We start from the raw sequence: 15284 nt of genomic DNA on the forward strand, positions 1-15284 counted from the left end.
GAACTGTGCGTTAAGTTTAATTGATAGAAAAAAATATATTAGCGGAGTTTTTACAGGTTCTTGGTTCAATAATGTCACTTCAACTAGGTAACTAAAGTAGAAAACACATCATTGAAAGATGAAGAAAACATAGGCAGAATTGAAATTTACAGAGTAAACTTTCGACAGGCTACGTTGTACGCTAAATGTGAAATTCAATAATCAGCTCCTATCATTCATTGTCCGAAAGGCTCTATAGGACCGAACCGTGAACATATCATCTACGGGCTACGAGTCGTACCGAAAATATACACACAAACAATACTCTACATAGAAATGTCGAGCAGAAACCGCGCGAAAACATTGACTTGCAGTTTTCGAGGTAATAGCTAGGTTAGGGTCAGTATGTGAAACATCTGCTGATAGTCCATATGGGCATTAAAGCTATTTAGGTCTTGAAAGTCAGATGAGATAGAGAACGTCAACAGAATATTTTGATATACGAGTAAGCGGCCGTAGCGTCTCTCCGTTTTTGGTGATTTGTTACATAATTTATTTAATGTTACGATTATAGAAATATATAAATGTTTCGCCCTTTACATCCAGAACTGCCGTTACGCATTATGATAACAGACGACCGGTTGCCAGCAAGAAACGAACGGGTTCGAGCTTAGGTCGCCACGTGTTCTCTACAGTTAATAGATACATATATATATATAAGCTATTCGTCTTCTAGTTAGGTTTCCGTTGAAAGTAATTTGTCTTCACTATAGCCATGTGCCCTCTTTGATCAAGTATTAGGCACCGCATTTTTAGTTGGCATTTAGAGAACTAGCTGAATACGTTTTCCCTTGGCACTTTCAGTTGCTGTAAGCAAATAACCTGGAATGATCGACAGGTGACGATAGCCAGGCTAAAATGTGACTGATGAACCCTCGTTATGGGCCAGTTTTTGGCACCTATAAATATTTTCGAGTTTTACGTCCGTTACTACGGTTAAGCGCTGACTCAAACAGCGTTTGCATGCGCCCGTAGTACTATAAGTAATTCTACAATACATGGAAAGATGTGAACAATTCAAACAATAGAAACAAGTATAACATCGACGCAGGATGAAGGTTCGAGGTTATTTAGCCGAGAATTGATATCAGAACAAATGGCCCTGTCCCTTTAAGAAGAGACGTGTGCACTTTGCTTTTCTTACGTCACGGACTCGCCCTATCTTCGCGGCATTGAACAGCGGGCATTGTGGAAACGGGGCGCACTCGAGGATCGACACCGTCTCGATAATGAGCGGCTCGTATGTGTCCGGACGTCGTTTGTAGGCGCGTGCGTGTCCACAAAAGGTTTGACAAAATGAAGCCTGTTTCTCGAACCTGTAATGCTTGGCGGCTGGGCAGCTAGCCTCTTAGGAGGGTCTTTCCACCCTGGACTTTTTTGAGAAGTCTCCATTTGCTTGTGACAGATTGCTTTACCTTTGGCTGCTCCAAGATGGTTCTATTCAGCAACAAAGCAACTGTTGCTTTGTTTGTATCGTATGCAGCGCTAGCCGTTAAACAATCGCATGATCCAGGTATTTACTCATTGTGTACTAGAAGCAAACTTTGTTAAAACTATTAAAATTACCTGTACTTTATGATCATTATAGCCGTTTTGGCTGGAAAGAAAACTCTTGTTGGTTGTAGCGTATGGTATGTTTGTCCGTATTTGATGAGCAGTTACATATTACCGAATACCAACCCCTAATTTCTAATAGAAATATATACTGTGTTTGTTTTAAATCGGTGCGGAAAATGAAAAATCTCAATTCAGTCACTTCAGTTCTTTTTGTGCCATTTGGAGTAACCCATACAATTCCTTAAGCCCTTTTCTGACTTCCTGAAATATCTAGTTCGTTTGGGATCGTCGTATTCCTTGAACCCAGGTGTGCAAATTTTTCCCATTTTTTTAAACTTTTGCGGTAATGGGTCGTTGAACCCTCAACGTTTCATCGAGTTGTTGTTTTTTTGGTAGATTAAGAGTGTAAGATGCTTGGGAAACAGAAAATGTCGACATTCTTTGGCAAGGTAATGAGTAATGCCGGCGCTTCTTGCCGCTAAATATTTCAAGTTCTATGGTACTTCTGGTGTCTTTGTTTAATACTGTCTTTTCAGCCCAAATGTTCCTGCGCCAAATTTTAGACCTAGGCCACCTGACCTGTTTTAAGGTTACATAGGCAAACACTATACCACTGTACCATAACAAAGCCAATAATGAAGCACACAACTGTGTTGTGAGTTAGCACAATCTTATTAATTTCTTTCTCCTTTCCAACGGACGCATCTACGCTATCTATTGAAATCTTTTGAAAATACTACTTGTGATCGTGTTTTTCTATTACATTCAAATTCAAATTCCCGTTCCTTTCTAAAAAATGCTCACTATCTCTGCACTAGTTTTAGAACGCGAAAAACTGTTGGTTGCCGCATACGAGGTATATCTCGCCCAGAATATCAGCTACGACTGCTTCCAATATGCAGAACGTAACAGTGTCGCTGAATGCGACTGTTCTGCATGTTTAGAAGCACAGCCTGACTTCGTGACGAGAATGTGCACTTTCCGAAGAGCCAGGGCCCGTGTGTACGCAGACGCAATCGACAGGACGAAGGTCCAAGCTAAAAACTGGATGTGGAGAGCAATATGCAATCCGAGGTGCCGTTTTCGCCTCCCATCGACGTGTTGCGACCCCGTAGGGTCAAAACTGCCGATGCAGGCCGGGTGTCCTACCTGTTTACCAACCGACAACTGTAAGCGAATATCGTTTCTAATTAAGGTTGATGAATGTAACATAAATCTACTAATACATTCAATTTCTGTGGACTAATTTATGGGGACAAATTTACATATTTTGAGAACAACTATACGGATAATGCAAAGCCACAATAATGATGCAATATATCTGTAACGACCTATTATTGTTAAGGTTTTCAATTATATAATAAACTTGGTTCTTATTCTTCTACACTGTGTTGTTACAGAATGATGTAGTACTTCGTGCAAACGTTATACGGTAAGGAAGGCCGGTCACTAACAAATAGTATCCTATCTATTAACAGCTATTTTTTCAGCCGACTTGAGAGGCCACCATGTCTCGTGTCTATTTGAAACGACGCACAAAACCCAATCGTTTTCAGAATCGAATTGGTTTCAACGCTACCTGGTTGTCCTAGGACTCATGGATCAAGCCAAGCTGAGCGATAAATGCATGCAGTATGCTCTTCTTGGCAAGGCGGCTCCGTGTAATTGCAGGTCTTGTCTCGGATCCGAAGCGACCAGTCGAGCACTCCGCGAGAAGCTTTGCGAGTACGGACGATTAGTACGCGCCAAGAAAGAACTGCACCGACCCTCTTTCTGGGCAGACAGCCACTATTTATTGTAATGCAAGCTTCATAACTTACTAGTTACATTCTATTATACTTGTCAATTTTGTATTTCAAGTATGTAAATTAAGAAACAATGACGAATGCGACAAGCGGTAGTCTAGTGGTGGTTTCTAATGAAATGTTAAATGACACTGCTGGCCGCCTCTAAGCCTTTTAGACGCTGAACAATGTTTTTCCGTAGTTTGTAATGTAGAATCCAGTAATAGCTGCGGCTTTTTCACAACGATTCCCTTTTGGTGCATCTATAGTTAGCCAATATATGTCAGCTTGCTGTAACAAACTGCTCCTGTATAAATGTGCAAGTTTTTGTAAGAAGTCAAAGAGAAGCTTTGTTCAGTTCTATGGATCAGAGCTGAGTTACTTAATAATTAGGTATTCCAACATTCGGGCGGAACGTAGCAGGTCTGCGGCGTCGAACTCAACGTATAATACGGATGAAGCTTTCGAAACCCATTTGCCTATTGTGGAGCACTACCTTAGCCTAAAAACCATTCTATGTGTTGCATATAATTGCAGGAAATTCTGCGACTTCTACACCTGTCCTGAGATTCCACACGAGTGCTGCTCGTTATACAGAAGTAAAGAAGTGGATAGGAACGGTTGCCCAGTTTGTCTCCCTACATCTATCGTTAGCGAATTCGGGCCCCGCTGTAGCGTCTGGGTCACTGGATTACCCGAGAAAATGCTAGATCGTCTTATAGCCCGTTTCGAAGTTTGAAACATTTTCAGGCACCTCACAGGATAACAAATTCGAGAAAGGTGAAAAGACACAACGGAAGTATCCTTTGATTCCAAGGTAATGCTAGAAGTTAGGGGTAAAATAAACCTGTTTTGTTTCCGCTTCGTATTTTAGCTAAACTGGACCATTCATTCATGTGGCAATACAAACTTTACGGTAAATATTTAGCGTTAGCATATTTACATTTTGCCATCAAGTAACAGACTTAGATATAATGGTCACCTTTTAGGGGAGGGTCATCGCGTAGTCTGGGCCTACTCAGATAAGGCCCCCGCAAATGTAACGAAGTTCGACTTAGATTGCATTTTTCAACTGTATCTTTCCGGAGATTATTAATTCTACATAAGCTCCTTTATTAGTCACAATTTCATATCATCATACCGACTACGTTCTAACTATTGTACCTTTAGATAGTTTCCGCTTCCAATACACGACTCTTTGGGACAGCGTCCTTATTCAATCTAGAAATAATAGATCTCAATTAATTCCAACGTAATTTTAATAAATTGAATTTTGATCTGAGCTGAATTTTGAAATGGCTATAAGATCATTTAAGACACAGGGCTGCGGTAAATTCCCGCGATCAAGAAACACCCAGACGTGGTCCTTCGGGCAGCAGCTTATCAGATTGTCTCCGTATTTAGGTCCCCACTTGATAACGCAATTGTCCTTATACCAAATGATCACAAAGGGTATCACAAAAGTTCAAAGTTTGCCATACAGCATAAAATTCCAGAGTTCAATCTATTAAGGGAGCACCCATATGTAGCTACCGATATTGCAGTTATTAGATCAATCTATTCAATCATCGATCTGTCATGCGTCACTATCAACAGTTTCTACCGCGATATGCTCAAACGAGATGCGATATCGGTTCATATAAAAACCTAGCAGATTACGGGATTTCCCTTGCTTTGATCCAGTCAAGTAGCTCAGTGGAATATAACTAGGGCTTCTATAGAGATGCCTCTGGACAAACATTGCCGCGGATGCCTTCCAAAAAATGATAATTCTAAAAAAAATAATAAAAGGTATGCGTATATCTATATAATATGAGGGAGGCCGAATGGCAATTATTTGAGAAGTAGAATCTAAACAGAGCTTTCCTGGCAATTAAGCGGATTTTCTTTGTTCCTCCTTTTACGTACTCTTGCTAAAACCTCTCCATTTCTCAACAGCTACAAACCTCCCGCACGACGTCCATGACCGATCATGTTAAAAAGAAGTTTCGATGTATACATTTTGTCGTAAAAAATGTTTAATATATAAAAGCTCGCCGACAGCAGAGGAGGATACACACAGAATTGAAAACCAAAGAATAGATCTAGTCGAATGTGAATGTATCTGAAAAGTCATTTGACAAAATCGTACAGGGAGCTATTTTCGCTATTGGGGCCTAGGGAACGTCTGCTATGAGCCTTCGAAGGTTTTAGAAGGTCTGGTACTGTTTCCAGAAAATTGTTTGCAGCTACGCCACACCCAGGTCTTCCAAAATGTTGGTGACCTTCAAAAGCTTAGTCTTCATATTATTCGTATCGTATTTTCCAGAAAAGTACTTATTTATAGCGTCTCACCCTCCTCCTAACCATCAGATAGGAAATGTACTATCAATATCGACTGTATCTTGTGTGCATGTTTTAGATGTACACACTTTTACTAGTCTCTTATTATTTGTTGCTTTTAAATTTTGTTTCAACATGTCAATTTGAGCACATGGAAAGCTTTTGATATACACTTTTATTATTGATTTACTTTTGGTCTGAATTTGTAAATGGACGCGCTGGCGGCATTTTACAAAGTAAAAAGCGTGCTTAAAAAATAAACGTAATAACACTCGTCGAATGAACAGGTCAAATCGATCGAGGATCGGTAAAAGCCTAGTTTTCGACAAACGACTAAATTTAGTTAGAAAAATAGAAAGGTATGTTACCCAATGCTTTTACCAATCATTGTTCGTCTTTTCCCTTTACGTATTATCATTTTTTCATCATACCTTTTTTTTTCTAGGTTTTTATTTTCAATTAATTTCTATAGACGTTTTAAGCTCGCTTGTAATTATATTTGTTATTTTACTATCTGTTTTTACGTTTGGAGTTCACATATCCAGTTACGACTTTTCATCCTTCACATATTGTTTAATTGATTGAATATCGATAATGTTGACTTCGAAAATCATCAGGTCTTCGTGCTTCAATTCGGTTATTATTATATTATATTAAGTACATATAATGGCGCCAAGTTTATGATCCGGAATTATGTTGAAAACGTACCTATATAGAGCAGTTAAAAAGCTTTTAGCTCATAAACAAGTTCTGGGCATGCAGAACATGATAGAAACTTACGTGACTCTCTGATATTTGTATGTGTAACGTTATCAGATATAGGAATAGAATTGTTTCGTGTGGAGACTGTAACGAGCAGGTATTTTGTTGTATACAGTTTATTTTGTTAATCTACGATCCAAGTTAACTCGTCAGAGATTTTTTACCACAGCCCATGGCGTAGCTTCTGCACGGTATCGGCGCGTAAAAAGCAACTATACACTTTGGTTTTTATTCCTTTTGCTCAGGTCTGCCAGTTCCTGAGGGCATCAATGCCCTAGCAAATTTTTCACTTTTAATTAACGATTATCTTTCGGAGAGCGTAAAAAAATATCGCCGATGTTGTTTATGAGGGAAAGCTAAAGGCTTCAGCTCTGCTTGACTCGTCGCCTGCATAGATACTCGAGAGTGAAGCTCTTAGAATGTTATAAGGCATTCGGTTAAATCTTTTCCCTAGGGGTTTCTTGGTGCCGCTTAGATTAAGCCCTTACTCCATCGTGTCACATCTTTACTACATCATTTAAAAAGGCTTCATAAGCATTCTATTAATATGTAAGAACCACAGCTGATACCAGTGTTTTAGCTTCCCCAGCGATTCTGCAGTATTCTAAAATAATTTTACCAACCGTCGTATTCGTTTGGCACAACCCTCTGTCTATATATAGAGGGCCATTATGAACGTCTCAGATGTCGGCGTCTCGGCATGATAATATTAAATTATAGCTAGCCGCTACGAACGACAAGTCAGAGAGAAAAATGATCGAGTAACAACTTTTTCAGCCCGTAGTACCGCTAAATGGAGAGTTAGGTCGAGAGAGACCTGTCAGGCAACAAGTAGAAACTAATCTGAAATTCGTTAAAGGCTGATTAGCAACTTCATTGATCTGATTCGGTTGTGTGGATGACGGTAATTTTTTCGATACCTAACCCTATACATACACATGTAGTTCTCACTTACTTATGGAAAGAGCTGATTTCCGGAGTGTCCTCGCTCGAACAAAATGGTTCCCTACGCTTCGTTCAAATTTTCATCTGAACTTTTCCGTTACAAAAAGATGCCGTTTTAAACGTCACTCATGAAAAACTAAAGGGAAACAAATTTGAATTGTCCTTTTTCTGCTTTGCAGTTCTCACTATTGTTGATATAGGCACCCCTTCGTATAACTAAATCCTCTTGGGGCTTTGCGAGCACAGGCAATCAGCACGTCTCGTAAGGGAACCATGGCCATCAAATTTCCGGCTGGAAAGCGAATATCTCTTATGAGATTAACCTGACAATTTTCTACATGCAGTTATATTTATTCGTACTACCGCTGTGTATTGGATACGCTGGTTAGGACGCAAAAATGAGAGTGGGGAGTACGAAAAGAAAGGCTTCCGTTCTGATGTACCGCAATGCTAAAGAGGAAACAGGTCGACTTTTTCGTGCGATCAGTCGATTCCATAGTTTTTTGCTCTACGGAGACAGCACGTATTTCGGGTACAATGTGGCGCACCGTATCGTTTAAGCTAGTTTGCCAGCTGTTGATAAGTAGCGTTTGAGCCTAAATAGTAGTTTACCAAATTCTGGTGAATATGAAGGCCATGTTGTATAGTTGATTTGTCGTTTTTCCACTCTTACTAAAAACAATGTTACCAGTTGCGTAGTCTCTTCCATTATTCATGATCTTTTTTGCCCCTCAATAATACGCTTAAGTCCTGAAAAGATAAGTCTCAGGGCCCGTGCTCGTTCTAAACAGAATCTTGCCTTCTGCTAATCATTCAGCATACTTTAGAGCAACTACCTTTCGATTTCCCATAAATTTCGTAACCGCAAATTTTTCCCCTATGCAAATTTTAAATGATAAAACGTTGGCGCTACATTTGGCATCATGATTTAATGAAGCCCCGCTCTATGACCCCTCCGTCCAATTTTTTTTCAACTTTTTTCCTCATAGTTTGGATTTGTACCGCACAGGGTAAAGACAAAAAAACGAAAGCTAAAAACCAGCTGATTTATATACTTACGTTTGGAGTATGAAATCGTGTCGCGCTAAGTGAGACTCTGTGCGAAGATTTTTAGAATGAATGCTTTAGTCTACCTTGAGGCAGTATCATTTTGTAGATACAAGCGTTACGTTCTTCATGCACTCCTTTGGTGCTTCCAGGTACTCTATAATTAAAGATATCTGGCAAATGATGCGGCGTTCTATTTGAAAACGACAATTACCTAACAGTTAGCTAGCGATTCTACCTGATTGGAATTCTTTCTGTAATGAAGATGTTAATCAGAAGATTATCCGTGTTCAGCTGCGCCATAATATTCTGCATTTACCGGTGTATAGACTTGCTAGATATTAAAATTTGCGGAATACGAAAGTACCTGTACCCAAGTTACCTTTAGCGCTATAACTATGATTCATATTTTTCCTGCGCACACTTCCAAGGATCTCCAGCTAGCTGTCGATGTATTCACTAAACAGTGTTTCTTTTCCCTACCACTAACTGTTCTACTCAAAACTATCTGAAGCCTCTTGAGCGTCACTTTCTGCCATTGTTACGCCGTAACAGAGCGTTAACAGCGCTCCCATATATAGGACTCTTCATTGCAATAGAGGAAATGGAGGTTGTTCGATTGCCTTTGCGAGTGCGATCAAGATATCCTATTGTTATGCGGTGAGGCGTCAACAAAACGACAGAAGCGTAAACGAGCAGAGAGGTACAGTCCCTACAAAAGTTGTGATCGGAGAGATTCTGACAGCTGCTACTGTTTACGCAGTATCGTGCCGAAATACACTGCAGTAAAAGAAAGCTATATGCGTAAGCAACGAAATCAAAAATCAGTATATTGCTATTCTACTAATTTTTATTGATTAGAGTTGTTTATCGTGTTAGACGCTGCCAGAACATTTTTGTTTATCGGGCCTTTCCGAAGTACTGACTCTCAGTTACCTACACATACATCTTACGCTATTTGTGCCACGCGTGGCTTACCATTTACGCAGAGGTAAACAACCTGTTTGTTCAACTAGGTCGGTAATTAATAGTGGGCTCAATAAACACTTAGCACCCTCTCTTTAAAAAAAATTAGAGGGTAATTTCAACTTGGTGTAGTAGTCGAAACGAAGTTCTAGCATTTCGTAAGTGGGCACTGTAAATAGATTAGGATGGAATAGGGAAAAAATAGAATTCTTGTGATTTTCAATAAGCAACGATAACATTGTTAATAATTAGCGTTGTAATTTATTATGAAAACAAGCATATCTGCCCATCTGAAATATCAATACTTGAATGCGCTTGACATAAACTTGGCTTTGGATATTAGCGGTCGATTTCGACAACAGCGGCCTTGTCATGAAAGGCTCGTAGCTCTCTACTCCACAGAAACCTATGCTTGGCCTGAGCCTCACCTATGAATATTTCATGTACAGGGAGACGACAGTATACTTGAATGTGGCCTGCTTAGCTCAGGTAAGCACAGCGCTTGAAGTTGTGCAAGCGAGAGACCGTTTGCAGAGAGTGATGCGCTGGAACTCAACGGTGCGCGATTTTAATAATGTGCAGAAGGAGAAATGCGTCCTGAGATGCAGCTGCTCTGAGTCAACTGTCGTAGATAAGTTTGCTTTTTTTTGACGCTTTCGACTACATGGACTATGTGGACAAACCTTTCGAATCACCCTCTTAGGGATAGCGTCGAAAAATTCGCTTCCGTTTAGGGCCTAACCAGAATCGGGCTTCGCAAGATAAATCGAAAATGGATGTTTCACGTGTACCCCCAACACCCCACCGGCCAGTAGAGCTCAATCAGGATAGACTGTGCCCTTTTACGTATTGGAGAGGGGAGTATATATATATATATATATATATATATATATATATATATATATATATATATATATATATACTCCTATATATATATCTATCGGAAGACAAAGTCGGACTGGAACGCTTTCGAAGGCTCTCGCTTATTATATGTTTTGTTTATCCACAGCGCGTCTACCTCGTCACGAGGTGAATCTATTCATGTCAATGCGTTTTAGACGAGAGATTTGCTAAATACGTCGTAACTTTAATATATAATCATTAGCAGTGCATCGCACATAGGGTGGCCATGTATTAATTGTTTTCATTTATACAGATACCACTGCATCGACGATGTTAGAGGACATATTATAGAAAAATACGATGGCGCGAAATCTGTCATTTCGGTATAGTTATATTTGATCAGGGTGAATAAGTACCTGTCTGACCCTTATTTTTTTATCTTACGTATTGTAACTAGGACAAAACAATGGCGGTATTATGTTGTGTGTAACATTTACAAAGCTACTTATATTAACGGACGCTCTTATTTGTAAATACAGACGTTAAAAGGCATTTTACTGAGGAAATATGCCCAATTGGTCCTTTGTATTCGTAGCTCAAAATAAATAGCTGAATTCATTCTCTGTTACTGTTTGAGTAATGATGATATTGCAGTCGCGTTTTGCATGTACTAACGAATGAGTATGATCAGTACTGACTCTAGGTATTTTTTCATAGGGCATATATAACGCTGGTTGTCTTTTGTGTGCTGGTGCATGCCATCAGCACGTATATGCAGGTGTACACGATGTTAATTACACGATTACGTTAATTAACATTACGTTATTATCTTAGGAATATCCAACTATTGATGCAACAGTGGCGCCACTATAAAGGCTCGATATGCGTTCGGATGTGCCGTTCTAAGGTAGGCAAACCCATTTTTTAACTATGGTCGACACGTATTATATCTAAAGCCTCCGTTTCGACCGTTTCCCATACGTAGAAAAATGTTACATCGCTAATTGTAATTGTTGGGAATATGCTATCGACGTTGTGCGCCTAAATGCACATAAAGGTCACGGACAAACTATTCGAAGAACTTGTTGAAGAAAATACGTGACCCTAAGTCCAGCTCGCGACCTACAGCGAAAGGTTAGGACCCCAAAAGGGAAAGTTTTCTACTTACTTGCCAAAAAACAAGTACATGCGTAGAAAAGTAAATAATATTTGAAGTACGTTTGACTAAGCTAGATCGCTTAAAAACCAATCCACAACAGCAGATGATACGCTCGTAACGATCTCTTACCTAGAACTAAAATTCAATTGCGTGTTTTGCAAAAGCGCAGATTAAACGAATGTCATACCATTGTGATACATGATATTAATTACAAAACTTATGGACGTCTCAGAAAAAGTAAAATATAAGCGGCAATTTTCTATATAAAACTTCATCTTTTACCTTACATATATAGAATTCATTCGCTTGCACGCCAATAAGAAAATTTTTGATGAAAAAAGTTCGTCTTTTAGAGATTTTCAAGCTTCAGTTCTTTATTAGCTTTTTCTCCAATCTTCAAACTTTATTACATATTGTTACTGATACTGGTCCGTGCGGTAGCCGCAGACATATAGATTAGGATGTCGCTGATGTTGATTATAAATTTTTGTTATGCTTTTTTCTGGGTCTCATTCAACTGCGGTAAGTTGATATGAAGGAAGATATGAAGAGTTATTATAAAATTTCTAACCTACACTAATCCAGCGAAGTCTGTAAATCGTTCGAAGCCTTTACCACAAGACATTTGACTGTGACGAAGTGATTCCAACCTGGGTCGAAGCTCAATGTATTTTTTCTACACACGTAACTTAAAAAAAAAGAGAGTATTTGTTGACACTTGCCAATATAACTTCAAGTCACTAATTCTCAGAGATATCTATTTTCCGGCAATAGGCCACCCAGCGAAGTGGCATCGCATTACTCTTGGTCCTTCAGGACGCATAGGCTAAAACGTCTGAGAAATATCACATGCTTTTAGCCTCTGCGACAAATAGTAATTCGAATGTTACAATTTTATCGGTATATAAAAGGCTGTAAAAGGCTTTCTATCGCTTGAAATTTTTGACTGCTAAAAGTTAATATAATTCACTTATAATTCGCTGCTATAGGCACACAAAGTCACTGATATAGAGAGTCGAAAACGAACAATTTCTATATATATATATATATATATATATATATATATATATATATATATACATAACTTTTAAATGTTTAGTATTCGAACATGAGTTCACAGTACTGTTGTATCCAACTAGTACACCTATAAAATTATAATGGAATTACAACGTAAAAAGTAATTCCTTATGAGCCTCAACTATTAAGGCAATTGGTAACCTCGAGTGTAAACGTGTGAAGCCGACGTGTTTTAATTTTTGATCAAAAATTTAGGCAAAACTACAATAATTTCCCTGTTGTACATTGACGATGCAGTTTGTTGTTAAAAAGGTAATTCCATTTATATTGCTCAATGTAAAGTCATGATAGTGACGATGAAACCATTCCAAAAGAGACATGCTGACAAATCCAATTTGTGTTCTGCAATTTACCAGCTGGCGTACCATATGAACATCATAACTTTTGTTTATTAACGGAAGCAACAGCAGCTAAAAGGTCCTGAATCGACTTTGATGGTATTTGTGTTTAATGGCAATCAGGAGAAAGTATAGCTCAGTCTTAACTGTGTCCTACACCCCCTGCTGCACAACGCCAGCCCTTTTAATTGTGACTATTGTCTCTCGTGATTTTTCGCTAAAAGCTTTTCAGGTAGTAGTGAGGAAACCGGAAGCACCAAGAATAGCAGCCGACACGATAGCAGACGACGCTAGGCAACAACAAATATTACTTAAAATAAGCATCTGAGAAACCTATACACGGTAGCTGCGACATGAGATATTGTATGACATTACGGACCTGAACGCAATGTACGTTATGCAAATTTATGCATCGCGGAACATCCTGGACATCGTGAGACGGTGTCATAACCAAACATCTATGATTTTAGGCACGGTAAATTCACTGTGTGACATAAAACCAAGAGAGACAAAACGTCATCCATACCATGGAAGCATTTTCGTTTTCTGTCCTTACCAAATATTTTCATATCACTTTTATGTATATCATTGCTAATTAAAGTAGATATGAGTGAGGTAGACATGTCAGTTATTTTGTGAAAAGTGCCAGTAGAATATTACATATTATATCTATATACGAGAATTAGTACAGTCGCCATATATTGCTAAGTGCCGGATAACTCCGCATGCCTTTATATGACTTAGGAGCGCTTTAGACTGCAGGTCACAACCACACATATACGGATATATTTATATGGCTTAGGTTAATTTGAGCCTTCGAAGAATTTCTCGGGATTTTCCACCCTAATGGGTTTTCGGGTACCCTCCTCTCAGGCCCTCGCTGCCGGGGATCACTTAGCCGTAATCAGAGGCATCTCTTTTGAACGGCACAAAGCTCCGACTAGAGAGGAGTGACACTGGATAAACCTCCGTGAGTAGCATATGCTTGCCACCGAAACGAGCAAACTTACCAGATTCATCAATAAATGGAAGAGAACTCTTTGGTAACGTCCCATTTGTTCACATTGCATCTTTCCTGTCGGACGCGATGATCTAATCTAACCTAATAACTATAATAATAACATTTATCGGTAATATAAACAGCGAGGCTCATGCAACATATAACAGATTTTACATGCTAAAGAAGGCTAGGTACAAGCATAGGCAGTGCCTGCTGACGTCAAAGTTTAACTACGGCCCGCAACTATTTTTCACACCGGTGCCTATAGACGTAGAACAGTTAATTCCAAATACGTATAGCCTGCGTCTGAAGTGTGAATCATCTTTTGTCATGTCCAGCACGTACTGCGACGACCATCAGAACTCACACCGTATTTTATCCCACAGTATTAAGAAAACAGTCAGACTATCTTTACTATTTGTAGCCCTAAAAGCTAAAGCTAACGTTTCGAAAATCATTGATGCAAATGTACAACAAGAACTGATAGTAGATAATTGTTTCGAAAGACTTTCATCGACGTAGTGTTTATGTGGTTGTTTGAAGATATACGGGTTCGATCTTTATGAATTTATTTTGATCTGTCAGAGCTACGCTCACACACGCAGAGTCACACATAAAAGCTTTCTATAAATTCTAAATTAATACGTTGCTCATAGTTGTTTTCGTAGATTTTCTACTTTTAACCAAGTACTTTATTTAAATATAAAAATCATTAGCTTTACAATGCGATTTTAGATCAAAGTAGGAATAGAAAAGACAATTAATAAAGTATAACCTTATAGTGTATGGCTTAAATACAATTGTACGCTGACGAATGCACGGTCCTATCTGTCATTTACCAGCCCAAAAAGGATACTCATGCTCCTGTGTCTCACGTGTTTAATGGTCTCCAATAATATGCTCTCTTCGCAGTAGATTTAACATCTGAGATATGAGAAATACTGCAGACAAGCTATCTTTCCTGGGGTCATCGCTTTTATGGACATCAAATCAAAGCAGTTCAAAAATCTGGTTCTACCTGTTAATCAGCTCTGCCTTAGCCTTGCTCCCAATCGACGCTTCTTAAACACCTTGTTGTCCTTATTCTGGCCAACGTATTCCTACGTCATTCTGTAATTTTGATGGCTGGTCTGGGATGTCACTGGGATGTGAATACTGCAAACCCCACAAGGCCGACACAGCAAATAGTAAACTGTGTAGGATTAGTCTCTCGATTCTTATAGGTCGGATGACTGGTTAAGGTGAGGCAACCCTAATGGCCGCTAGACACTGGTGTGAGTTTAAGGTCGTTCCTTACCACGCTCCAAAATGGAAAGTCAGTAAAGTTAGCTTAGAAATTGGAGCTAATAAATCCATACAGACTAAGCGGTAACACCAATAAATGAAAGAGTGGGATAAATCCTTAGCCTAGGTTGGTCCGTCTTTCATTTTATCGGATCCAACAT

The 15284-nt window shown here is 39.1% G+C and overlaps 1 protein-coding gene across 1 annotated transcript; it reads left to right on the forward strand.

Annotated features, from left to right (window-relative positions):
• Positions 1 to 1160: 1160 nt before the first annotated feature.
• On the forward strand, positions 1161 to 4259 carry LOC111243920 (uncharacterized). Its single transcript, XM_086979358.1, has 4 exons — positions 1161 to 1325; positions 2415 to 2765; positions 3075 to 3393; positions 3918 to 4259. Exons 2-4 carry the CDS (start codon positions 2567 to 2569, stop codon positions 4117 to 4119), a joined length of 720 nt encoding a protein of 239 aa, XP_086835484.1. The 5' UTR covers positions 1161 to 1325; positions 2415 to 2566; the 3' UTR covers positions 4120 to 4259.
• The last annotated feature ends 11025 nt before the right edge of the window (positions 4260 to 15284 follow it).

Source organism: Varroa destructor, unplaced genomic scaffold (assembly GCF_002443255.2).
Source record: "Varroa destructor unplaced genomic scaffold, Vdes_3.0 BEIS01000002.1, whole genome shotgun sequence".
NCBI classification, from domain to species: Eukaryota; Metazoa; Arthropoda; class Arachnida; order Mesostigmata; family Varroidae; genus Varroa; species Varroa destructor.